Below are 25,948 nucleotides of genomic sequence, written 5' to 3'. Positions count from 1 at the left end.
GTTTACTTATTTGTTGCTCACATTGTGGTTTATTCTACATTGGGGATGAAACTGGGCAACCATTTTGCAAAATACCTACATTCTGTGCATGAAAATGATTCCGTGCTTCCAGTTGCCTTTCACTTTAACACATCGCCATGTTCCCTGATCTACATTTCTGTCTCGAGTATGTTACAGTGCTTCAGTGAAACTCAGCACAAGCTAGAAGAATAGTAACTCATTTACTGCTTGGGGACCCTGCAGCCTCCAGGACTCAGAATTAAGTTCAATAATTTTTCAACAATTTACTTTAGGTTCTTGACACACTCCCACACCCCAGGCCCTGTCATGACAGAGATTGCTTTCAGCATAGCCAACCTATTTTTACCTACTTACCATCAGTTTTCTTTCTCCCTTGCATATGATCATCCATCCCTTTGTCTGCCTAACAGTCATCCTCTCTGTCAAGGCTTCATCTCCAACCATGGACTACTTTACCCCACTGCTCTGACTTCAGCATATATACCACTCTTTCCAAAATACTGACAGTTCTGAAGAAGGGTGACTGAACTCAAAACACTTAACACTGCTTTCTCTCCCAGATACTGCCAGACATGCTGACTTCCTCCAGTAATTTCTATTTTTATTTCAGGTTTCTAGCATCTGCAGTTGTTTGTTTTATATTATTGTACAGAACACCGTTCTGCCTCAACTTGTGCCCAAGTTCTGGGTGCCATAGTTTAGGAAAGATCTGAAGACAGTGCAGAGTGAAGGTTTGAGAGATGAAGAACTTCAGTTACAGAGTTAGATTGTAAAAGCTGAGACTATTTTTCCTGGAGGAAGTTGAAAGGGAATTTGATAGAGGTATTCAAATCATGAGGAGTTTGACCACAGTAGATTGGAAAAAATAACTGTTTCTTTGGTGAGGGAATTGAGAAAAAGTGGACACGGATTTATGGTGACTGGTAAAAGAGACAATGGCACCATGAAGGAAAGAAATGTTTTGATGCATCAAGCATTAAGAATCTGCCTGACAATGTGTCATAGGCAGGATCAGTGGATTCATTCATTAATAATTAAATTGCTATCAGAAAAGAAAGAATGTGCAGACCCAGGGAGTCAATGCAGGTGAATGACACTCAGGAAATTGCTCCTATGGAGTACCGTACAGATACAACAGGCTGGATGGCCTGCAATAGTTCAGTGATTATTAAATTCAAAAAAATTGTGAAGCAAAATCTCAGTGCCATATTTCATCAGAATAATACAACATTAATAAATCAGCATTTCCAGATACTCTGTTACCTAAATATTATAACCATGTCCTGGAATAGGACTTGAAATTCATGATCTTTCGACCGAAAGACAAGACTGCATTTAAGGTGGCATCTATTATCTGCCATCAAGTTGGAACAGAAAGGGGTAGTGTCCTTTGGATCACTTGAATAATTTTTGCCTCTCCTTCACTTTTAAGAACTGCTTTGTTAATCACCTTTGTTGATGTAAGATTGTATGACCGTGAATCTGTCTTCCTGTAACTGCTAAGAAGAACTTAACAGGCAGCTTGAAGAAGCTGCATTAATAGCCATAAAGCAGCTTTTTGGAGGCCCTGCAGTAATCTTGGCTCTATCCATTTTGTCAGAAGTAACTTCCCTTTTGAAAGCCCAGCTCACTGCTTCTCAGAATTGGTACACAAAATCTCAGTTCCATATTTCATCAGAATAATGCAACATTAATGTGCTTACAAAGTATAAGAACACAGAACTATAAGTACTAGGCGCAAGTGTAGACAGTTCAGTCTTTCAACACTGCTCTGTTATTCGATATGATCATGGCTCATGTCATTTCAGCCTCAACTTCACTTTCGTGCTCATCCTTCAACCTGTTACTAATTAAAATTTGTCTATCGCTTCCTTCAGAGATTCCAGATTCACAAGCCTTTGAAGGAAGTAATTTCTCCTTATATCTTATTAGATCTTAATCTGAAACAGCATTCTTACTGTTAGATCATCAGTTTTCTTCTTTGCACTGGAATGTGGGGTTGCTTTTTGCTGTCAGGAGTGAATCAAAAAGAGATTGTAGTTTGGTTTTATTATTCTATAATTTGATATCAGAAACCACAGATTTTTTTTTGCAGTTGACAATAAAATGATGGGTAAAGGAAGGTATTCTACTCTTGGAGGAGAGATCCGGAAGGATAATACTTCTGATCGTTGATGTACATTTATCTCTGCTAATACTCATTTTCCTTGATTGGTCCTGATTAATTACTCAAAGTTGGCTTAAAATGAGAGACGTGTTATTTTGAAATTTGCATTTACTGTATTTTTCCTTGCACTGCAATTTAATTATTTTGTTAGTCAAATCCTCAATTATTTACAGTCATATAATTATGTGGGGGACCTCAGCATGCCGAGTGGCTTGTTTATGCTTTTCACATCTTGAAAGTCACATTAAATTACAACTTAAATACATAAAAGCATCAATGAAATAGCACTTTGCAGAAACCAGGAGAATGAATTTTGCTTGTAGTTTCTCTGTAGGAAGCCTAGAAATGTAATGGCTGAATGCAGAATGTCAATTTTAACCCCAGCTAACATAAGGTGTTGAAATGAACATTGATCTATAAGGATCAATACTATTCACACAGCACATTTACCTTGAAAGGAACAGAACAATTTAAATTGGAAATATTTCAACAGGATGGTAAAACAAGGTTCTATGATCAATGTTTTCTTACTTTTTCTCTATCAAGTCGCTCTTTGACCTTGATTAAACCTGTGACTGGATGAATATTGAAGTAGTTGTCTGGGTCTCCATTCACAATGGAAAAATTAATCTGTGCATTGATCTGACTATCGCAATCTTCTGCCAGAACCTAGGCAAATAAACTCTAGGTTAATATTGAGAAATTCAGTAAGAAATAGCACTTCTATCGTGGTCAAACTTCATAAATGTTACATTCAAAACAAGAAATGAAAATGGAAGTACTTGCCATCAGTATACTTGCAGTGATATATTAACAAATACAACTTCCATTCTGATAATAACTCTAACCTAATGAAACATTTTAAAGCTTAGTTTGAGTGGTAAAACAGATGCCAAGCCGGATTTTGGAGAGTTGGCCAAAGGCATGCTTAAAAGGTTTGCTTTGGAGGAAGATTTTGAAAGCAGAGGGGAAAGTGTAGTTGCTACAGTTAATGAGGTTAATTATTGTTTCAAAGTGTGACTTCAAAGCAGTGCTGTGCAAACTCTGTCAATTCTTCGAGGACAGACTGTGTTGTTTTTGTTCTTCATTAGCATAATTAAAGAAACCTTTGTGAGCTGCACAAATAGCAGCCTGTGACACAGTCTGCTCTCAGGAAATAAATACAATCTATGCACAGTCACTTTGAAATTACAACATACAAATAGTCTTCCAGCCACAGTGCTTCCAAAGCATAACAGCACCAAGACAAAGAGGGTAGTATCAAGATTATAGAGCTGTTGCAGGGAACGGGGGAAAGAGCTCAAAATTGAAGTTTTGTTGGAGTTTAAGTTACAATGTGGTGCAATAGAAGGTGGTTACCAACTGCAAATAATTGGAAGCATAATTTACACTTTGCCTTAGTCTAGTTCCTAGCTATTGGGAGAAGTAGAGTTGTACTTCACGTATTGGCTGGCTTGGGGTAACCACCTATTATTGCTAGAAGTGCCTTTGTGTGCAGTCTTGTCAGCCAATAAAACATATTGCTTTAAACCTTGTTTCAGGAGTCAAGCACTAGTATTGGGTGAATTTTCAGAGCTGTAAGATAGCTAAGTACAGAGGAACCTCGATTATCCGAATATCAATTATACAAATTTCGGATTATCCGAAGATGATGTCAAGGTCCCGATAGAAACATTACATCAAAGAGGGGTTTCCAACACTGATCGCGTCTTTTGTTTACAATGATTAAAAGTGAACTCGGCTAACTGAAATGCTGTTGTGAACAATCCTGGACATCGATGGGAGCCCAGGCACTGTCTCCAAATAACTGACCGCCCGCCCGCGCTCTCTCTCTCCACATGCTCCCTGGAGTTCGACACAAGGATATACTCTGAAGTCCCTTCCCTAGATAATCTCTCCAACATTGTCCTGAACAGGGCAAAGGTGGAACCTGTCAAAAAGTTGCAGTTAAAAGGGGTGTGCATGGGTTTGGACAGAGTTGGGGATGGGTGGGGGAATGGGGCGGTATTGGACGGGGTTGGGGGAGCAGATGAGGGGGCAGTGTTGGACAGGGTTGGGGGCGTGGATGAGGGGGTGGTGTTGGATTGGTTTGGGGGGGGCAGATGAGGAAGCGGTGTTGGACAGGGTTGGGCAGCGGACTGTTGTGTGGGCAGATGGGGTTGGATGGTGGAGGATTGACGGAGGCTTGCCTAGTCTCCTGAAAGGGGAGCGGACGGAACTGAAAACTCCGAGCCCCAGAGGAAAGGTATTGAATCAATTAACCGAATAATCAATTATCCAAACGAAATACTGTCCGCCCATCTCGTGCGGATAATCGAGGTTCCTCTGTTTGTAGGGGAGACAGGAAGGAATGCTCAGCTGAAAATATGTGGATTTTTAAAGCTTTAACGTAGTCACTTACTGAAATAAAAAATATAAAAACTGCGCATTCAGAAAAAACTGTTAAAAACCAAGGACTGATGAATGTTTTGAAAGCAAGTAACCTGGCATTCAGTGTAAGCATTGATTATAGATTTGTTTGTTGAATCAGGAAAGTGACGTTGGTAGATGGGTTGAAGCTTTGTGTACAAATGGAGCTCTGGTTTGTAACAAGAAGCTGATTACTTATCTATAGACCAATCAGTTATCGATGGCAAAGGCCAGCTGGTTGCCAACAAGCTCTCAGGTAGAAGCTTGGGGCTGTGCACAAGAAAAAGAGAAGTCATCAGATCTCCACCAGCTTAGGAACTCTCACTGTTCTCTGCAGTAAAAGCTATTTTAAGCCTGAATAAATCCAATTTATCATTCCTTCAGCAGTTGCTGCAAGCTGTGACTTTAAGTAAAGAAGTCAGAGACCTTTTATAAGTAAACTAGCCATGCTGTACCTCTTGAAAACTAGTGGAAGCATCCAAAAAAGGGAGACTGAGAAGCAGCATTCTGATCAGCTGAAGAACCATTTCACCAGAGCCAATGAACAGAAATCACTGAACTGCTTTCCCAGTGTCCCCTGTCCTTAAATATCCATTTCTTTTCTATACATGGATGCACACATGTACATTGTGTATGTGCTTGTGTATAAGGGGAGTATATAAGTGAATAAGTAGAACTTCATGCTTACATTCCATAATTGCTTATCTGTTACTAGTGTCTACTCACTTCTAATTAATAGTCATTACTGTTAAGTACAGTATTGTTTGTGTTTTCCATCAACCTGGGTCTCAAAGACAGGTAAATTGGGGAATTCTATGTATTTTGAAACAAAATATTTAACTTTTGTGATGACTTCAGGAAAAATGAAGCCTGATTTCAAGTGCACTTCCTCAGTCAGATGTAACAACTGAAATGAAAAATTTCTTTAAAAGTTCTCAACTTTGAATCACTAGACAAATTAACATGGCTAAGAATTTTCCTCTCTCTGCTGCTGTGCAAGTGAAAGGAGATAGAAGACAGAACTAGAAATGTCTTCTATCCTCATTAACAAAACAATGAAATAGCAACAGAATTAATGAGAAGAAAACCTGCACAAATAAGAGCTCCAATCCTATTATCCATGTTGGGAAAAGAGTACCACAAGACACAATATAGCCCAAGTCTCATTCAGGAGCAGAAATGTCAATAAGGAAAGATTTTGAAAGCTTTGAATATCGACTTTGGACTCCATATTAATGTTATCTAATAAATACACAAGACATGTTCGATATTAGAGTTCTTGGGAAGGAGGACTGATCAATAAATGGCTGCACTGATACATTTGGCTGAACCCTGAGAGTTTAGATAACTGAAAGATGATCTCATCAGAGTAGGCTTATTTTAAGCATAAGAGATCCTTCTGTGACAGCACTTCTGCCTTGACAGGGGAAAGAAAGTTTTAGAAAAGCTATTAAAATGTAACTGACACTCTGAAATAATCAATTATGAGATAACACATATTCCAAGAAACATTCCAAGCCAAATGAGAACAGATTGGTAAAAAGGAAGAACTAATTACATAAAAATGAAAGCTCACCCAGCATGGGGGCAGCTCTAACTGAGAGAAAAGCAATCACTTTGCATGCAAGTGCTCAGCTAGAAAGAAGGAGTGCAAACCTATAGAACTGCCTACTGGTGAGATATCAGTTAATGATTCTGATGAATTGTATTAGACCATACAGCAGAATAGAATCATCAGGTCTAGAGGTGATAAATAATTTTTGGAAGTTTCAATGACGACTCCAGAAGGAGCGTATCAAATGCATATGAAGTGTTAGATAGATACATTGTATTGTATTAAAGATCTTTGCAGATCTATATGAAGTAATTAAGAGTGTGACTTGGAAAATGATGCCCTTAAAGGTGAAGTTGATGCTATAAAATAGAATGATGTTCATACCAAAACAACAAATAAAGCCAACAGCCCATTTCAGTCTTGAGAACAATGATCCAGAGTTCCAGATAGACATTAAGCAAATTTCATTCATCTCAAATGATGCAAGTCCAATACGTGGACGAGTGTCCCTAAGTATGTCAAAAGTGATTCACAGCATTTTGCAGGCCATTAAGCAATTGACTGCCAAATAGAAGCTAAAAGATTACAAAAATGTTTTCACAGGACTGAGGTGACTCCTGGTGAATATCATCTCAAATTGGATGAATGAGAGAGATCAATGCAGCAAGCTCTGGCTAAACATACTCTGGAAGTCATCAACCCATCAGAGACACTTCATCTGAAAGGCTTGTTCAAATCAGACAAAAAAAAATGCAAAGATGCAACTCTCCAAATGTTGCAGGAAATGTTGATGAAAGGATGTCCTGCAAGTATCAACAACACACGTGCTGGAGTGTATGGGCATACAGTAATTGATATTCCAAGTGCCATATTGTGCAAATGAAGTACAGTCATTATCCCTAAGAAAAAATATATGTTGAAGTATATGAATGACGTATATCAAAGAACTGAGGCTAGGCTAAGAGAAGTGGCCAAACAGGAGCAATGTGATTTAGATTTAGTCAGTGCAGTGTACATGATGAATCCCAAGCTAAGCAAGCTGAAGTGTCACTTATGACATCTGACATCCCAGGGAGACCATGGATAAAGCTTAAAGTAGAACTGTTCGCGTTCACAGAATTCATTATGTATTACCATTGGCTATAATTCTGACAACTGGGAGGTTGATCAGCTAATTTTAATGATTACCAGTGAAACTGAAGAATGAATGAAAGAGCACTTCAGTCATTACAGCATTCCACGCATTGTGATGAGTGACAGTGGCCTCCAATTCATGAATGAAACATTCAGCTGCTTCATGAAGGATTGCAAAATTCAAGCCATTCATCATCTCCACACTATCTTCAGTCAAATCACAACTACTTGATGAAGGAGCAGCGGTCCAAAGGCTAGTGCTTCCAAATAAATCTTTTGGACTATGATCTGATGTTGTGTGATTTTTAACTTCGTCCATCCCAGTCCAACACCAGCTTCTCCACATTCAGTCAAATGGAAAGACTGTACTGCAGTGAAAAATCATGAAATCTTGAAATCAAGACTTAATTAAAATGAAAAGATCCAGCAATCCTTGAATGGAAAAATGTAAACACTGAAGTCATGGAAAATAGTTTTATCTAGAATCTAGTGTCATGTCACATCCAAACTACCAGTCCAATAGTAAAAACTACTGAAGCCAGAATTTCTACCAGATGTGGGTGACAAAATCAAAGTAAAATTATAGAAAAACAAATTTCACTTTGATAAAACTGCCAAGTCAATGCCAGAGCTGAGTATTGAAGAGTCAGACAGAGTGCAAACTTTCAATGCTCTTGGTAGAAGTCAGCCCACAAGATCACTTAGGACTGATTTTGGGCAATTGTTATTTTGGTCCTACAGGGTGGACAAGAATATAGATCACAACAACAACAACAGACATCCATGCAGCAGCTGTTCCTTCACTGTAGACAACTGCTTGGCAAAATGTAATCTCATTCCCACATCGAGAACAGAATGACTGTCAGTTTCAGAGGACCACTGTTCCCTAGCAACGGAAATGGATCAGCAACAGCAGTAATCATGGTTGGAAGAACACTCCCTAGAGAAGGATCACCATCCTAGGAATGAGCACATACCTGACAAACAGCAAACAATACGCATACCTCTCGAAAACATGCACAATTTAAAGATTATATATACAATGTATGCGTAGAAACTCACAAAAATTGAATGACTGGAATTTTGTTAATGAACTACATATTTTTTATGACCATGTATATTAGATAACTTGCACAATTTGTAACTACAAAAGATACAACATGGAACTTGGAAAATGAAGATATTTGGAGATATTGTGCTGGTTAGCTTACCATATTCATGTGACTTCTACCTTTACTATAAAGGCCTGTGTGCGCAGTCTTGGCAGCCAATAAGACAGATCTCTTGAAACACCAGTGGTCTCTGGGTGTTTGGTTGTACTGACCTGATTGAATGTGCAGAAAGCCTGATGTTTGATAATACAGAATGCTCTTACTATCTCATTATTCTCCCCATAACACTTGAGATGCTGGGTGAATTTTTTTTAGCTGTTATGTACAGTTTAAAGACAGCAGGTGTACAATGGTGCTGTGGAAAACATAGTGGCACAGAACTTCCTGTAATCACTTTTAGACCACTGATATCCCAAAACCTGGGCATGAACCCATTATAATATTAAGGATGTACTGATATGACAGCCTTATGCAATGCATGGACATTCTGGAATTTTGGAGGTCTGTGATAATGAACAAGAGAACAGCCTGTCCAAAATGGAGAACTGGACAAACGTTATTCTTGGTTGGCCGAGGGTCAAATGACATTTGAATTATACATAATTGAGTGCTACTTTATTTCTGTTTGCTGGGGTCTACAAAGTTCCAAATAGCAGGATAGCTGAAAAAAGCCATGCAAAAATGTCCCCAAAGTGAAGGTGCAATTTATGGTGGCAGCTTCCAAAGAGTGAAAATTAAAAGAGATGGATTGCATTTCTACATCTGCACTATCCCCAACTATTGAGGGAAAAGAAAAGTTGAAAAGTATGTTTTACGAATGCACTCCTACATTCTTAGTAATTACTGTTGGTGTCTGATGACAAAATTCCCTTTCCCAGTAATCTATTTTGTAACTGCAGACTAGTATGATACTTAAGGATCTTTCTTCACCAAAGTCTTGAAGTATAGTGCAGCAAAAAGCATCAATAAAAAGACATACCTTAACAACTGAGTCTCCAACAGATGCATCTTCACTGATAACAGCATTGTATATCTCTCTGCTAAACTCTGGTGCATTATCATTGACATCTGTTATATTGACATTTACTGTAGTGAATGTGCCCAGTGAAGGAGAGCCTCCATCTCTGGCTTCAATTGTAAGGTAGTAACCCTTACAAGTTTCATAGTCGAGATATTCAATTATAGAAATAATTCCTGTGTTTGAAGTGAAGTTCAAAAAAAGTAAAGCAAATCTAAACCCAACACAGAAGATAATAATTCCAAACAGATAATGTCATACTTTAACCAAGATGGCATCAACAACAGTGATTATCATTGGAATGAAATTTATGGTAAAATTAAATTGAAGTCAATGAAACAGAAAATTGGGTGGGGTATAAGCTGGTCTGTAGATTCATTATTCATCATTTTGACTAGTTTCAAAGGTCAATTTCACTCCTTATGTGTCGACAATTCTGGTACCAATCCTCAATCAACTCGGAAATGGGAATATAATGATTTCTGAAATGGACTCTCTGATACTTACTGCCATCAAGCAAGGCCGTATATGCCAATAATATTGTCTCAATGAATCCAATCTTTTCCTTACACTGGTATGTACTCAAAAGCTAACTTGCACAAATTAATTTAGTAGTAAATTGGGTATTCCAGTGAAAGTATTTCTCAAAGGGCATTAGACTTACACAACAATAAAATTTGGATCAAGCAGCATCTAGAAATGCTTGCAGAAAAAGACAGCTCTGAGCATTACATTAAAATTTAGAATTAGAGTGAAGATGAAAATGTTGTCTCAAATGGTCTTTCATGCTTATTTATATGAAAATGTGCATATAAACTTCTAAGTCGTTATAAATGTAAAAAAAAAATTCAAAAGCTTCAATATCAAGTATTATAATCAAAATATTGATGTTTGGATTAGTTTCTATATGCAAATGCACATCCTGGTGAAACATCAATGTATTTCATATAGAATGCCTACGGGATTCAAAAATCTGGGGAGCGAACATTCCTCATTTATTGAACATGCTTAATATTTAATATCTCAAAATTGGCTGCTATAAACATTTTCTACAGTTTACATTACACTGTAAATTGATTCGGTATGAAAGAAGAGCAGAATGGATAATTGTTACCTTTTTGAGGATCAATTTTGAATTTTCCATGTTCATTACCAGATTTAATATTGTAAGTAATTTCGGCATTTGCACCAATGTCCTTGCTGGCAGCGTACAAAATTAAAACCTCAGTTCCCAAAGCTGCATCTTCTGCAATTGTGGCTAGATAGTCTCGCCTCTCAAAAACTGGTGGATTATCATTGATGTCCAACACAATGATAGTAACTGTAGTGAAGGATGAGAGTTTCCACGATATTCCTTGATCTGTAGCTTTGACGGTGAGATTGTATAATGCTTGCTGCTCTCTATCCAATGCCTTTTCCAGACTGATGATTCCAGAATACTTATTAATGGAGAAAAATCCATCAGCAGAGTCAACAAGTACATATTCTATGTCGCTGTTTGGGCCTGATAACAAAATGAATACTTTTTAAATATTTCTTACAGTAGTTGAACTTCAATGACAAATTTTACACCATATCAGTAACCAGAAACACTGCTGTTTAGATTTTCACAATAATAATAACTGATGATACAGGTAACACTATGTATCATGCTATGCTGAGGTAACAACATTGAGCTGAATCAACAGCCACTGAATCAATAACCAGAGCTACAAATTAATGTTCTGGGACATGGTTTCAAATCTCCCATGGCAGATGGTGAAAGTTTGAAAAAACTGGTCCAAACAGCAACCACGTAACCATGTATAATGTATCTGGTTCATTAATGTCTTTCAGGGAAAGAAATCTACCATCCTTAACTGGTCTGGACTACATGTGGCTCCAGACCAACAGCAATATGGTTGACTCTTAATTGTCTCTGAAATGACCTCAAGAGCCAGTCAGTTTAAAAGCAACAATGGGTGGCTACATATGCTGGCCTTGCTAGCAGTGCCAAAATTCCATCCAAGATGCATAACTATCATTTATTTTTATATTTATTAAAGTGCAAAACATGCGTTTAAACATGAATTACATAACTATAGGTCATTAGGTCATTATAAGCACCTTGTTCAGATACAGAATGATGTTTAGGAAGCAAGGCCATTAATGAATGCACATAAGAGACTACAGAACCAAAAACTAGGTAACCATTATTTCATAAATACAACAGACCTGCTTGGAAATTCCACAGGTGTGGAATTAAATCCTGAAAGCACATGGATTGAACTTAATGATACAATTGTGGTTCCAGCCACTGACCGGAAAGCCAGAAACTACACAGGCATTTTCAGAAGCTGCATCCAACCTATGTCAAATCAGCCAGTTAATTACTTGCCATCTGGGTTTCCATGTCCTTACATGTGAGAAGTCCATCTTAAGACATAGAACATAGAACGTTACAGCGCAGTACAGGCCCTTCAGCCCTCGATGTTGTGCCGACCTGTGAAATTAATCTGATGCCCATCTAACTTACACTGTTTCTTATTATCCATATGTATATCCAATGCACATTTAAATGCCCTTAACATCGGCCAGTCTAAAATTGTTGCAGACAGGCCATTCCACACCCCTACTACTCTTTGACTAAAGGCTTCCTATTTAAGCAGAGGGCAAGAAGTCGACAGTCCCAACACAGCCAAGAGTGCTGTGCATCACTGGCCCTGTAGCAGGTGTGCAGCAGAAGCTCTGAAGCTTGCTCAGGAATTATGTGAGTGTAGTCAGGTTCAACAGGACCATTCTGGTAGATCTTTTTGAGAGATGGGCTAGTGGTTGCTGCAGATGCATTGCCATGACCTTGTTCTGGGACCTGTATTCAAATCCCGCCATGGCAGATGGTGGAATCTGAATTCAATAAATATCAGGAATTAAGAATTTAATGGTGACTATGAATTCATTGCTGATTGTCAGAAAAACCGATTTGGTTCACTGATATCCTTTAGGAAGGAAACTACCATCCTTACTCGTTTGGCCTACATGTGACTCGAGACCCATAGTAATTGGGTTGAACTCTTAATTGCCCTCTGAACAATTAGGGCTGGGCAAAAAATGCTGCATAGCCAGCGACGCCCTCATCCCGGGAATGAATATTAAAAAAAACCCCCAAACTATGGAACACTGAGAAAATTCATGACATATAATGGCACTTATTCATTGATATTTAGAGAGTTGAACAGTTGGTAACTCTGACCTTTAATTAGAGATATTTGCAGTCACAAAGCTACTAGTTACTGTATTGCTTTGATCCTAGTTGATGTTACCACTGATCCCAGAACGAAATCTGGCTTGATAGATCATACTTTTAAAAAAATTGGATGTGCCAGTACAACACTGAAAAATAAGCACACCAGACCGAAGATTTTATTTTAATATTAAAACAGAAGCTAATGGCACAAAGGAAAAAATAGAATAAACCAAACCAAGCTATCTAAACAGAGTTTAAAAATTTCAAAATACATAGCAAAGCATAATTCCACTTGCTCACCAACATCACTTTACAATTACTCAAAAATCAGATCAAGTTTCCTTCCCTGTCAATCTGCAGGTTTGACTTAACTATTTTATTTCCTTAGTTTCTGTCCCATGATCTGTGAACTATTTTCCATGAATTCTCACAACTGAAATTTTAGACTTTCTCAGCCTTGAATAATCAATATAGTTAGTTCTGCTGAAACATGGTAGTTCTGTTCTCATGCATCCCTGAGTTATAAGAAAATCGGGTAATAGCAGCACCACTTAAACTAATGGGGTCAGAATCGTGTTATAACCAATACAGAACAACCTCGATTATCCGACAGAGACGGGCGGGGAGTATTTTGTTCAGATAACTGATTGTTCGGATAACTGATTGTATCATGAACAAAGGAAGCCACACTGAACATAATTATGTAAAAAAGTATATTTACAGAGTTTTTATTTCATTCAATTGATAGAATATGCACAAACACTGGTTTTTGCTTTAAAATTCATGCTATTTCGCAAACAAAATTACTTTTTGGCTTGGGTTTGACTGAGGTCTGTGAAATGTTTCGCAGACATTTTCCTCTATTTTATTGTGGTTCTTGACAGCCGCCGGCATCTCTCTGTTTGGTGCCGTCCTGCCGTCCAGACTAAACAAGTGTTTAGATTAGATTAGATTCCCTACAGTATGGCAATCGGCCATTTGGCCCAACGAGTCCACACCGACCCTCCAAAAAGTAACCCGTCCACGCCCATAACCCATCTCCTAACCTATATTTACCCCTGACTAATGCACCTAACACTGTGGGACAACGCTAAGTGTTGTCCTTCCCTCCTCAGCAACCACCTAGCCTTTAGAGAGAGAGAGAGGTGCAAAATACAGGGGGAGCATAAGAGCGAGGGAAGCTTTTTTGCTGACTTCAGTTTCCATCCTCTCATCTTTTTTTTAAAGGGGGGGTAATGTTTTCCTCATGTTTTCTCCTGTCAAGTTTTCTTCCTGTTTATTTTCACATGTGCTAACGCGCCATGATTTGCTCTCCTCCATCAAAAGAAAAATGACATTACATTTTCTTGTCAGCTGTAAGATACTGAACTACTTTTTGTTGGGAAAAAAAAAGAGTCGTCATGGAATAATGGGAGGAAAAAGCAATGAAAACAAGAAGTGCAAGTGCACTTAACTCTCCGGAGAATGAGCTGACGAAAAATTTGTTGGGTTTGCGAAATGGTGCGAGTTAATGTTGAGAGGGAATCTTGCTGTTAGAGCGCACAGCTCAGGTTTGCACCTATGTTGTTCTTGTGTGTTCACAGTCACAAACCTTCGTCCTTGGAGAGACTAAGTATCAGAGAGCCTTTTTATATAAAGTGTAAGACTTAACTCTAACGTCACGTCTCGAGTTTATATTTGAATTTAATTAATTTATTAAAGCATACTTGCATCTATACTCCTGTTCAAATTTACAAAATGATATATTAAATGGATGAGGAATAGAATTTTCCTACTTCAGTTGAAATGCATGTACAGGGACCTTGAATTTTGTTTGGATAATCCGAAATTTGAATAATTGATGTTTGGATAACTGAAGTTGTTCTGTGCATGTTTTAAAACTTCGCGCTTTAGAAACAGTATCCCTTATTCATCAACTGTGTTATAGCACATTTGTGTTAATGAAATGCACATTATAGCAGAACAACCTGTACAAATTTATAGCAAAATGTTCCAAGTCTGGAAGTTTTACAGTCTACTCCTTCACGGAGGTAACATTCCCTTATCTGCATGAAAAAATGCCGTTTGTTGACAAATAAAACTTGCCTTCAGTTATGTGCTCTCTGACACATATTAGTTTAAAGTTATAGTTCGGAAAAGACTGATCTAGTTAATTATTAAACACCTCCATATGTATAGACCATATCCATATGCCACTAGTGTGAAATTCAAACACAGAAGAATTAATTGAAATAAATCATACCTCTTTTATGGGGTTGGCATAATGTGGCAAATATTAATTATATTGTCTGACTATTGGCAATTCTATTCTATATGAAAATAAATTTTATTGGCTATCATTTCAAGGCATTTATGAACATGATGTTTTGGAATCCAATCACCCTGATTATTGTAACCATTCTTTCTGTCACAATTGCTTCTTCTAGTTTAGGGACTACTGTATCAATAATAAGATTACAATTCTGGCACCTCCAGCCTGTCGTTATACACTGGAGGTTGTTTCCATATACATGCTTTTTTTAGTTTCAGTATGAAACCAAACCCAGAAGGTTTTGCAACTTCAAACATCCCAGGACGGATATTTCCCACAATAGACCCCCACCTGTAGCTCCCATCCACACATCAACCCATCAGCCTCTAAAATTTGCATCCATTCATCATTAATCAAAGAATTCCTACAGTATGGAAACAGGCCCTTCGGCTCAACAAGAATAAAGTGAGGACTGCAGGTGCTAGAGGTCAGAGTCAAAGAAAGTAGTGCTGGAAAAGCACAGCTGGTCAGGCTGAGCAGCAGGGGAATTGATGTTTCGGACATAAGCCCTTCATCCGGCTTGTAGGCAAAGGGGGCTGAGAGATAAATGGGAGGAGGGTGGGGTTTGGGGGAAGGTAGCTGGAAAAGCTCAACAAGTCCACACCGACTCTCCGAAGAATATCCCACCCAAACCCATTGACCATTATTCTACATTTACCCCGACTAATGCACCTAACCGACAGATTCCTGAACATGTGGGCAATTTAACATGGCCAATTCATCTAACTCGCATTGTGGGAGGAAACCCACACAGACACAGGGAGAATGTGCAAACTCCACACAGACAGTCACATGAGGCTGGAATCGAACCCGGGGCCCTGGCGCTGTGAGGCAGCAGTGCTAACCATTGAGCTGCCATGCCACCCCAGATATGAATAGTCACATTTGTTTCATGTTAATACTCATGTTTATGCAAAGTTAAAAATCACACAACACCAGGTTATAGTCCAACAGGTTTAATTGGAAGCACACTAGCTTTCGGAGCGACGCTCCTTCACCAGGTGGTAGATGAGGGCTCAATCCTAACACAGAACTTATAGTGTTAGGATTGAGCCCTCCACTACTACTTGATGAAGGAGCAATGCTCCGAAAGCTAGTGTGCTTCCAATTAAATCTGTTGGACTATAACCTGGTGTTTGGTGATTTTTAACTTTGTACACCCCAGTCCAATACCGGCATCGCCAAATCGTGTTTATGCAAGTGGAAGACGTGCCAAATGTTCTCTTTAAGTCAGCTCAGAAGACCACTGGGTTCGTTTCTACAGGACTCTCACTGGGACATAAACATCTTATAAATTTGCGATCTATATCATTGGTTCAGAATTTCTAACCAGGGTCAGAAACTTTCAATAAAACTTTCCCAGCCCTTGTCCAGTATGGGCAACAGTGAGAAATTGTGAAGACTACAACAAGATAAAAATTGAGATTCATAATGTCATCAAAAACAGTCTGATTTACCCCTTAAAGTTTTCAAGACTAGTTGAGAATCTTGCAAGGAAGTGGCAAGAATCTTACTTCCATGCATTTGCACTTATTATTAGTTGATTTTACTTCATTCCTATATGGTGAGAAACTAAATGGAACCAATTTTCTTGAAAATCAAAATGGTTACTTAGTTGTCAAAGTTTGCCTGCTGCTTTTCCATATCTTCAGGTTCATGTCCATTCACAAATGTATAATTACACATCCCATCAGCACTGACCACCTTCTTTCTCAGATGTCAGGTCAATCCCAGAATGATTCAGAAGACACTTCAGCAGTTCAGGATAGCACTTTGTAGCTAGCTGATACCTTACATTGCAATGCTACTGCCAGGTCACACTGTACACAGGAACACACACCCATCTTATGTGCCTGAACAGGATTTATCTCTGAGTTCTTAGCTTGCTTTCTGAACACTCACTCACTTTACCTTTACTTGGATGCACACAATTTGTGTTAGCATGTTGCTGCTTTAATGAAAACTTATGGGTTCACAGCATCTACTCCTTGCCTTATTTCTTCGCGCAGACCAAAAGTGCGTGTCATGGTTGCCAGCACAGAGTAGTCATGGAGGTGGACTAAAATTGCCCAACAGAATTTTCAATATCCCAGACAATTCCTTCTTTGTCAGTTGCATTAGGATTTCTGCATTATTCTGATGCACACTCCAATCCACACCAATGAAACAATTACCTACTGTTGGAATTTCTGGGCTACTATATGCATGTAGGAAAAATCAGTCTTTATGGACATATAATGATTTTCACAAAATGTTGCACCAACATTTAATATGTTGATTATTGGCTTAACATCACATTCTTCTAAACTCTTTAGTGTCGACCTCAAAATAATAATTCGCTCTTCAGAATCTGAAAAGATCCTCTATGTATGATCTATCAAGGATTCTTTATCTTCCATCTGGTTCTCCAGTGGCTCAAATGTTTAGCTACCCATCCTGGTGTCTTGGATCTGTGCTTTTCGGGAGGGTTTCATCTCAGTTTTAAATACGCTGTTTGTGTGCTGTGTAATGTACTAAGCAGAGCTTTGCTCATTCTGTGCAATTAGCTTTTGACCTTGTCACCCTGCTACTTCACCAATGTACTTGTCATAGGGAAGCTACATTTCGCATTATTTAAGCTATTCATTAGACATTTGCAACATTTTATAGGTTTATTAAAAAGGGGTGTACCACTACCTGACTTTCTTTTGTTCTCAATTTAAGAGTATATTAGACAGGTTGGCCAGTCTCAACTGAATGACTCTGGTGTTTGGCTTTCAATTAATAAATAGCGATTTAAAGAAACACTGAACAGGATGGAAATTGGCCAAAAATGATTATCCCTCTTGTGGTCTTTCTGCAGATCACAAATTAATTCTGGAAAGAAAATTGATTTCAGTTTAACCTTACACAATAGTGCATAAATCTATCCGCGACACAAAATTACAGTTTTCAAAATAATGGATTAATGTTGTGCAACACAATCTTACTTCATTGTGGATTGGAATGCTCTACACAGTATTTTATTAATGGACCGATTTAAATTAAACCTAGATTCCAGTTGATAGACTCCCATTGCTTTGCTGATATTTTGTTTCGTCTCAGATGTGGAGGTAATTTGCTTTTGGACTGATTTAAGTGTCAGCTGCACACATAATGCTCCAAGTTTCAGTTTGGAAGCAGTAAAATTGAGATTAATATTAACAAAATCACATTGCACCCCGACCTTGCCTCGTATAAAACTCCAAACTACATATGAATGCCTATGACTTCATTTGTGAATAAACAGAGAAAATGATAAATATTGCTAGCTACATTGCCATAGATTAAGTACTGGAAAGAAGCTATATGAAACAAAGAGCTCCCTCACAGCTGTTACATTCTAGTCCACAGATGCTGTTTACATGTTTTAAATGGTGCAAGATCCCAATAGGGTGTTAATGATAGCTCTATTTCAACTTGAAAAATTATATAATGATCAACTTTGATTCAATTATAAGACACTTAGTTATGAGGTAAGTGATAAATATTTATTTAGATCACAATTAGCAAATAAAATTCAATTTTTTTAAGTTTGATTTTTTTTAAGAAGTTTAATTTCACCTGAGATTTTTAATTAGACACTATCCAGTTAATAGAAAATAACTGTAGGTGTTCCGAATCCATTTACAGGCATTATGTCAAGAATGGTTATGCCAACTTGAAAGAAGAACTAAAATTTGGAATAAAACCAAATTTAGATTTTAACCAGGTTCCAACCATTCAAAGTGTACATATGTTTCAAATACTTACCTTTATGGTTTAATATAAAGTAGAGAGCTGCAATGAGTCTCTAAAGGTTAAGTCTTAATGTTTACCAAACAAAAAAAAAAGTTATTCTTTGACCTCAACCTAATAACTTTAATTCCCAATCATTTTAATTTAAATGTATTGCTTGTAGTTAGAAAATGTGTGAAAAAGTGGATTCAGTTGTTGACCGCGCCTGTCCATTTATCTCTTGCAGAAGGCACATATTAATCTGAGATTAAATGATTGTATCAATAAACAGATCAGTGTTTGCTATCCTCATTATCTCATCATAACTTCCTGTATATAAACTCATAGATCACGACTCATAATCACATAGAAAATACTTTTCTATACTGCATTTGGTGAATAAACTTGTGAATGGTGAGAGAAATATTAGAGGTACTCTGTTTATATTGACAGTGTAGTATTATTTAGCTCAGTGGGCGAAGTAGGTTTGTTTTTTTTAACCACAATGTTGAGTAGCGTTCAACTCAGGAGCTGGCATTAAGCATTAATTGCAATCAAAATAAATGTTTCTAATTTTTAACAAACCAGGGCATTTGGTAGCACAATGGGAAATTCCTTTGCCTAATCAGACCCTACTATATCAAATGCCAACTTCCAGCCTCCAAAATCAGCCCTTTCATGATTTACAATTGACAAGTTCTCATTGTTGGTTTAAAATAATTTACATCTCTTCCCACTTAGTTTACCAAACACATTCCATTAGATGCTCACAGAAAATAGTATCATCTGCTGTCAGGTCAGCATCTCTCTGAAGTTAGTACTAGGACAACAGCTCTTAAAACAGACAACAATAATACAGACCACTGAATACCTGATATCAGCTGCCAAGCAGGGATTTCACTTTTGAACTATTACATCATCTTATCCCTCCCTCAAAAATATTCATCAGTTTCAAAAACAACCATACAAGAGCTAAGCAGATATACATCTTGCTATTATGATCAATGCTTTGAATTGGGGAAAAAAAATGCATTGCTTTGTTCTGCTAATTAGAACGAAAACATCATAGTATGTTTAAGTGGGTTTGTTAGCACTTTTTGAAAATTCATTTGTGGGATGTGGATGGCGCTGGCTGGCCCTGTCCCTAGATGGTGATGAGCTGCTTTCCTGAAATGCTGCAGTCCACTTGCGGGTTGACTCATAATGCCATTAAGGAGGGACTTCCAGGGTAGTGAACCAGTGACAGTGAAGGAACGGCAAGTCAGGAATGAGTGGCTTGGAGGGAACTTGAAGGTGGTGGTGTAATCATACGTCTGTTGCCCCTGTCCTTCTAAATGGAAGTGGTTGTGCATTTGGAAGGTGCTGTCTGAGGATCTTTGGTGAATTTCTGCAGTGCATCTTGTAGATAGTACATGCTGCTGCTACTGAATGCCAGTGGTGGAGGAAGAGAACGCTTGTGGATGTAGTGCCAATCAAGCAGGCGGCTTTGTTCTGGATGGCGTCAAGTTTCTAAAGCATACTCATCCAGGCAAGTAGTAAGTATTCTATCACACTCCTGACTTGTGCCTTGTAGATGATAGACAGGCTTTGGGGAGTCAGGAAGTAAGTTACTTGTCACCGTATTCCTAGCTTCTGACCTGCTCTTATAGCTACTGTGTTTATGTGGTGAGTCCAATTGAGTTTCTGGTCAATTATAACTCTGAAAATGTTGACAGTGGGGGATGCATTGGTGACAACAGCATTGAATGTCAAGGGGTGGTGCTTAGATTGTCTCTCATTTGCGATGGTCATAACCTGGCATTTGTGTGGCATCAATGTTATTTACCACTTGTTTGCCCAAACCCGGATTTGCACTTGGACATGGACTGCTTCAGTATTTGAGGAGTCACGAATGGTGCTGAACATTGTGCAATCATTATTGAACATCCCCACTTCTGACATTATGATGGAGGGAAGGTCATGGATGAAATAGCTGAAGATGGTTGGGCCTAGGACAGTACCCTGAGGGACTCCTGCAGAGATATCCTGGAGCTGAGATGACTGACCTCCAACAACCATGACCATCTTCCTACATGTCAGGCATGATTTTAACTATGGGAGAGTTTGCCCCTGGATTCCCATTGAGTCCAGTTTTGTCAGGACTCCTTGATGCCATACTTGATCAAATGCAGCCTTGATGTCAAGGGTTATCACTCCCACTTCACTTCTGGAACTCAGTTCTTTTATCCATGTATGGACCAAGGCTGTAATGAGGTCAGAAGCTGAGTAGCCCTGGCAGAACCCAAACTTGACATCACTGAGCAAGTTATTGCCAAGCACGTGCTGCTTGATAGCACTGTTGATAACACCTTCCATCAGTTTACTGATGACCGAGAGTAGACTGATGGGATGATAATTGGCTGGGTTGGATTTATCCTGCTTTTTATGTACAGGACATACTTGGGCAAGTTTCAACATTGTCAGGTAGATGCCAGTGTTGTTACTGTACTGGAACAGCTTGGCTAGGGGAGCGGCAAGTTCTAGAGCACAAGTCTTCAATACTATTATTGGGATGTTGTCATAGTATCCAGTGACTCCAACTGTTTCTTGATATCACATGGAGTGAATTGAATTTGCTGTAGACACGTATCTGTAATGCTGGGGACTACTGGAGGAGGCCAAGCACTCAGCATTTCTAGCTGAAGATTGTTGCAAAAGCTTCAGCCTTATCTTTTGCACTGATGTGCTGGGTTCTTCCATCATTGAGGAAAGGAGATATTTGTGGAGCCTCCTCCTCCAGTGACTGCTCACCTCTACCTAGGAACAGTGTGTGTTGTCTCCACTTTATGAAGCAAATAATCAACCTTCATTGCCACATTAGAAACCTCAGAGCACCACAAAGGTAGTACAAGGTGACTGTAGTACAAAGGTGATTGTAGCCCTTAATTTCTTTTCATCTGGATCCTTCCAGTCTGGAGCAAACAATATCTGGAACATCTCCCAATTTGACTCCAGCTGCTGTATTAGGGAGGTGATGGATCATTTTTATTTGAGGCAAGGGGACTTCAATGTATGTTCTATCATCAGAGAAAAGTAGTAGCAACAAGTCTGTGGGTTTGTCTGGACAGTAAGCTTTTGCACATACAGGACATAAATGGACTACATACAAAGAGATAGTGGGCAGGGCAGCATAATGCTGAACACTGAATATGTAACTGATGTAGAGCCCATACACCCCACATCATGCTGGTGAATGTCTCCTAGCCTGGTAGACATTTCCTCTCTGAATTCATCTGTTGTGTGCTCAATATTTCTGTCATTACATGAAATGGAATGTAGTTGCTGGATAGTCTACCTGATAGTTGACTTACTGCTCCACTCTGCCACCCAGCCACATGTAAAAACACAAGCACAATGAGAAGCATACAGTCATTTAAAACATCAGAGAGCTGACCATGCGAGTACTGAAATAAGAGTTCCACTACCTACACCATCCTGGCTGACCACTCTGATACCCTCTGAAGTAATGTGCGGAGTTTGGTCTCCTCATCTGAGGAAGGATGTTGTGGCTATGGACAGAGTTTAACTAAGGTTGATTCTTGGGATGGCAGGACTGACTGGATCGATTATGACTATATTCACTGGAGTTTAGAAGAATGAGGGGGAAACTCATGCAATCCTATAAAATTCTAACAACTAGACGCTAAACGTGGAAGGATATTCCTGATGATCGGGAATTCCAGAACCAGTGGTCACAGACTAAAGATACAGGACAGTCTATTTCGGACTGAGATGAGAGGAAATTTCTTCATATAGAAAGTGGTGAGGCTGTGGAGTTCTCTGCCACAGAAAGCAGTTCAGACCAAAACATGGAATGTTTTCAAGAAGGATTTAGATATGTTCATATGAAGTAGGGGGTCAAAGGGTGTGGGCAGAAAGCAGGAGCAGGGTACAGAGTTGAATTACCAGCTGTGATCATAGTAAATGGCAGGACAGGCACAAAGGATTGAATGGCCTGCTCCTGCTCCTAATTTCTAGGTTTCTGTAGAATGGTGAGTGAATGGCTGTTGATTCTCAGTTTGCAAAACAAGCAGCCCTGGTCCTACACGACCCACTATCAGACTATACCAACCCAGCATTGATGGCAATCGTGTTGACATGTTGGCAATCTGACAATAGCAGCATTGGCAGAGTTGTGAAAGCATGAATGTTGTCTTTTTCTAAAAGGGCAGCACGTTGCAGCTCTGTAAATCAACCACTTGACCAGGCAAGTCCTCAGGTCGTCCATGTGACCTGCTAAACCTCTGACTGAAGAACTGCCATGAACGATTATGAGGGGTTTGACATCAGCAGTCTGAACTTGCATGACAACATAATCTCAATCTGTGCTTCCACTGTAGCACGTAGATATTAAGAGGCTAAGCTTCCGTTTTGCAATGGATAGCGAGACATCACTTAACAGATGCTGCATCATGGCAAAAGTGAGGACTGTAGATGCTGGAGATCAGAGTCTAGATTAGAGTGGTGCTGGAAAAGCACAGCAGGTCAGGCAGCATCTGAGGAGTAGGAAAATCGACGTTTCGGGCAAAAGCCCTTTTCCTGATGAAGGGCTTTTGCCCGAAACGTCGATTTTCCTGCTCCTCGGATGCTGCCTGCCCTGCTGTGCTTTTCCAGCACCACTCTAATCTAGACTCAGATACTGCATCATGTTTGAGGTGGTGGTGACTGCAGAGTGGTAATGTCATGGGCTAGTAATCTCGAGGCCATGGGGATGTGGGTTCAAATCCCAACTGGTTAGATTTGAATTTCCAGACTCAATGATGAAAAACTGGACCACTGATTTTTCTTTTGCCCTTACAGATATACTGTCAGCATTGACCATGGCGGCTATTTGTCCCCCTGCCAATGAAGTATTTATCTGGAGAGCCACCTGGAGAATACAAAGTCCTTTCTATTCATGCCCACTTTCTACCCTAAAGCCACATCATGGAACGTCAGAAAATATTATCTAGCCTGCTACACAATTTCCATACCTCCTTCTGATCAAACTCTTTTTGATCAGTACCATATCTGTACAGGTTGGCTTTCAGGGGTTAAAGTCCTTAAATCAATTTAGGACTCTGCTAAGTTATGCATCAACTCAGCCAGTTTGCCAGAGTTTGCATTCTATTTACATTGTTAGACTTATGTTTGTAAGCATGATTTCAATGCCTGATTTCTGCTCGAGCACAATTTTATTTTCCTAATGTGCGTGACATATACTATGATGCATTGAAGGCACCTTGTTTTCCCTTCAGGAAAGGGAAGGTTACTTTTAGGTACTTTTTGCTTGTGCAGTATAAACTGAAGTTAATTGGAAATGGTGCAAATCCTTTTCTATAATCAGAATTTAATTCTCAGCAGTTTGTAAGACACCCAGTTTCTCCCGTTTGTATTTTGATAGAATCAGGCAAGGTGGCTTGTCAGATCAAATAATATTCAAAGGATCTTATGGAACATTTGACCTGATAGGAAGAACAACTTCTACAAACAGAGAGAAAAAGATCATAAGTTAAATTAGAACTTGGTTACATTTAGGAGGATGTGTAGAGACTTAATTTAATAAAGTCAGTTAGAATGGGGTGAAAGTTAAAACTATCTGCATTAAAATATCCAAATTTTTTGGATGCAAAAAAAAAATCAGAGCAGGAGTAAGTCATTCAGTTTATAAAGCCTTTTCCACTATTCAACAGGATCATGGCTGATCCTCTATTTCATTATCATACTCCTACTCTTTTCCCCATACTCCTTGATCAGTTGGCTTCTAGAAATCTATTTCTTGTTAAAACATATTCAATGATTTGGCCTCCTCAGGGTTCTGTAATGTATATTTCCAACAGCTATCGAACTTCTTAGTCAAGACTTTCTCCTCATCTCAGACCAAATTGCCCTATCCTGTGAGTTGAAATTGTGACCCCCGTGCCTGAAGTCCCCATCCAGGAAAAAGATCATCCTTGCATCTAGTCAGGGCAGCCCCACCAGAATTCTATATGTTTAAAAAAGATTCCTTTTGATTTTTCTAAGCTCCAGTGAATACAAGCTCAGTCAACACAAATGAACAAATGGTCTATGCCTGCTTCTATTTTCTATGTTTTTATAAAGTAAATCTGTCATCTCAGGAATTAGTCTGATAAACCTGTTCTACACTCCTTCTATGACAAGTAAATCTTTTCTTAGGTAAGACCAAGAATGCATACCATAATCCAGGCATGGTCTCAACAATGTCCTGTAGAGCTGCAGTAAAATTGCTTGCTCTTATGCAAATCTTCTTTCAAGAAAGGTCAAAATCCATTTGTCTTTTTAACTACCAGCTTCACCTTCATGTGGGTTTTCACTGACTGGTGTACACACAGATGATTTTGTATATTAACACTTCCCAAAACCTCACAATTTGAATAGCACTCTACCATTCTGTTTATCCTACTGAAGTGAACAACTTCACATTTATCCAGATTTAATTGCATCTGCTTTGTATTTGATGACTTACTCAATTTATGTAAACTGCTTTGAAGCCTCTTTACATCCCCTCACTACTCCCACCTTATTTTGGGTCATTATCAAGCATAGAAATATTTCCTTTGATTTTGTCAGCTAAATCATGGATACATATTGCGAATAGAGTCAAGATTAGAGTAGTGTTGGAAAAGCGCAGCAGGTCAGGCAGCATCCTAGGAGCAAGAAAATCAACGTTTCAAGCTCATTCCTGATGAAGGGCTTTTGCCCGAAACGTTGATTTTCTTGCTCCTCCGATGCTGCCTGATCTGCTGAGCTTTTCCAGCACCACTTTAATCTTGACTCTAATCTCCAGCCATCTGAGTACACACTTTCACATATTGCGAACAGCTGGGCACAAGCACTGACCTCTACTGTGCTGCACTTGCCATTACCTTCCAGTCCAGAAAAGATCCATTTATTCCTACACTCTGCTTCCTGTTTGTTAAACAATTTCTACCACTAATTCCACATTTTTTGATTTTACACACTAACCTCTGAGATGGGATTTTATCAGAAGCTTTCTGAATATCAAAATACATTATTGTCTTTTCCACATGTATTCTACTAGTTACATCCTTAAAAAGCTTCAGTAGTTCAATAGGTTTGTCGAACACATTTCCCTTCATATATCCATATTGATTTAGTGTAATATTGTATACATTTTCTAATAACAGTTGAAATTTTACAAGGGCCCAGTTATCATATCCTTTATAATACATTCATATTTCCCTTACCACTGATGTTAAGATA

The 25,948-nt window shown here is 38.8% G+C and overlaps 1 protein-coding gene across 18 annotated transcripts in view; it reads right to left on the bottom strand.

Annotated features, from left to right (window-relative positions):
- LOC140481497 (protocadherin Fat 3-like) overlaps positions 1 to 25,948 on the bottom strand; it is a 792,082-nt gene that overhangs the window by 95,801 nt on the left and 670,333 nt on the right. For 17 of the 18 annotated variants that reach the window (XM_072577785.1, XM_072577787.1, XM_072577788.1 and 14 more), the window contains 3 exons: positions 10,531 to 10,920; positions 9,378 to 9,592; positions 2,720 to 2,857 (listed from right to left, as the gene is read on the bottom strand). In XM_072577785.1, coding sequence (XP_072433886.1) covers positions 2,720 to 2,857; positions 9,378 to 9,592; positions 10,531 to 10,920 — 743 coding nt within the window. Of the gene's footprint in view, positions 1 to 2,719; positions 2,858 to 7,471; positions 7,655 to 9,377; positions 9,593 to 10,530; positions 10,921 to 25,948 lie in introns of those variants that run through there. The other variant, XM_072577799.1, reaches the window with a different exon arrangement.

The sequence above is a fragment of the Chiloscyllium punctatum genome, chromosome 9 (genome assembly GCF_047496795.1).
Source record: "Chiloscyllium punctatum isolate Juve2018m chromosome 9, sChiPun1.3, whole genome shotgun sequence".
Classification (NCBI taxonomy): Eukaryota; Metazoa; Chordata; class Chondrichthyes; order Orectolobiformes; family Hemiscylliidae; genus Chiloscyllium; species Chiloscyllium punctatum.
This window is presented reverse-complemented; position numbering and strand designations above follow the sequence as displayed.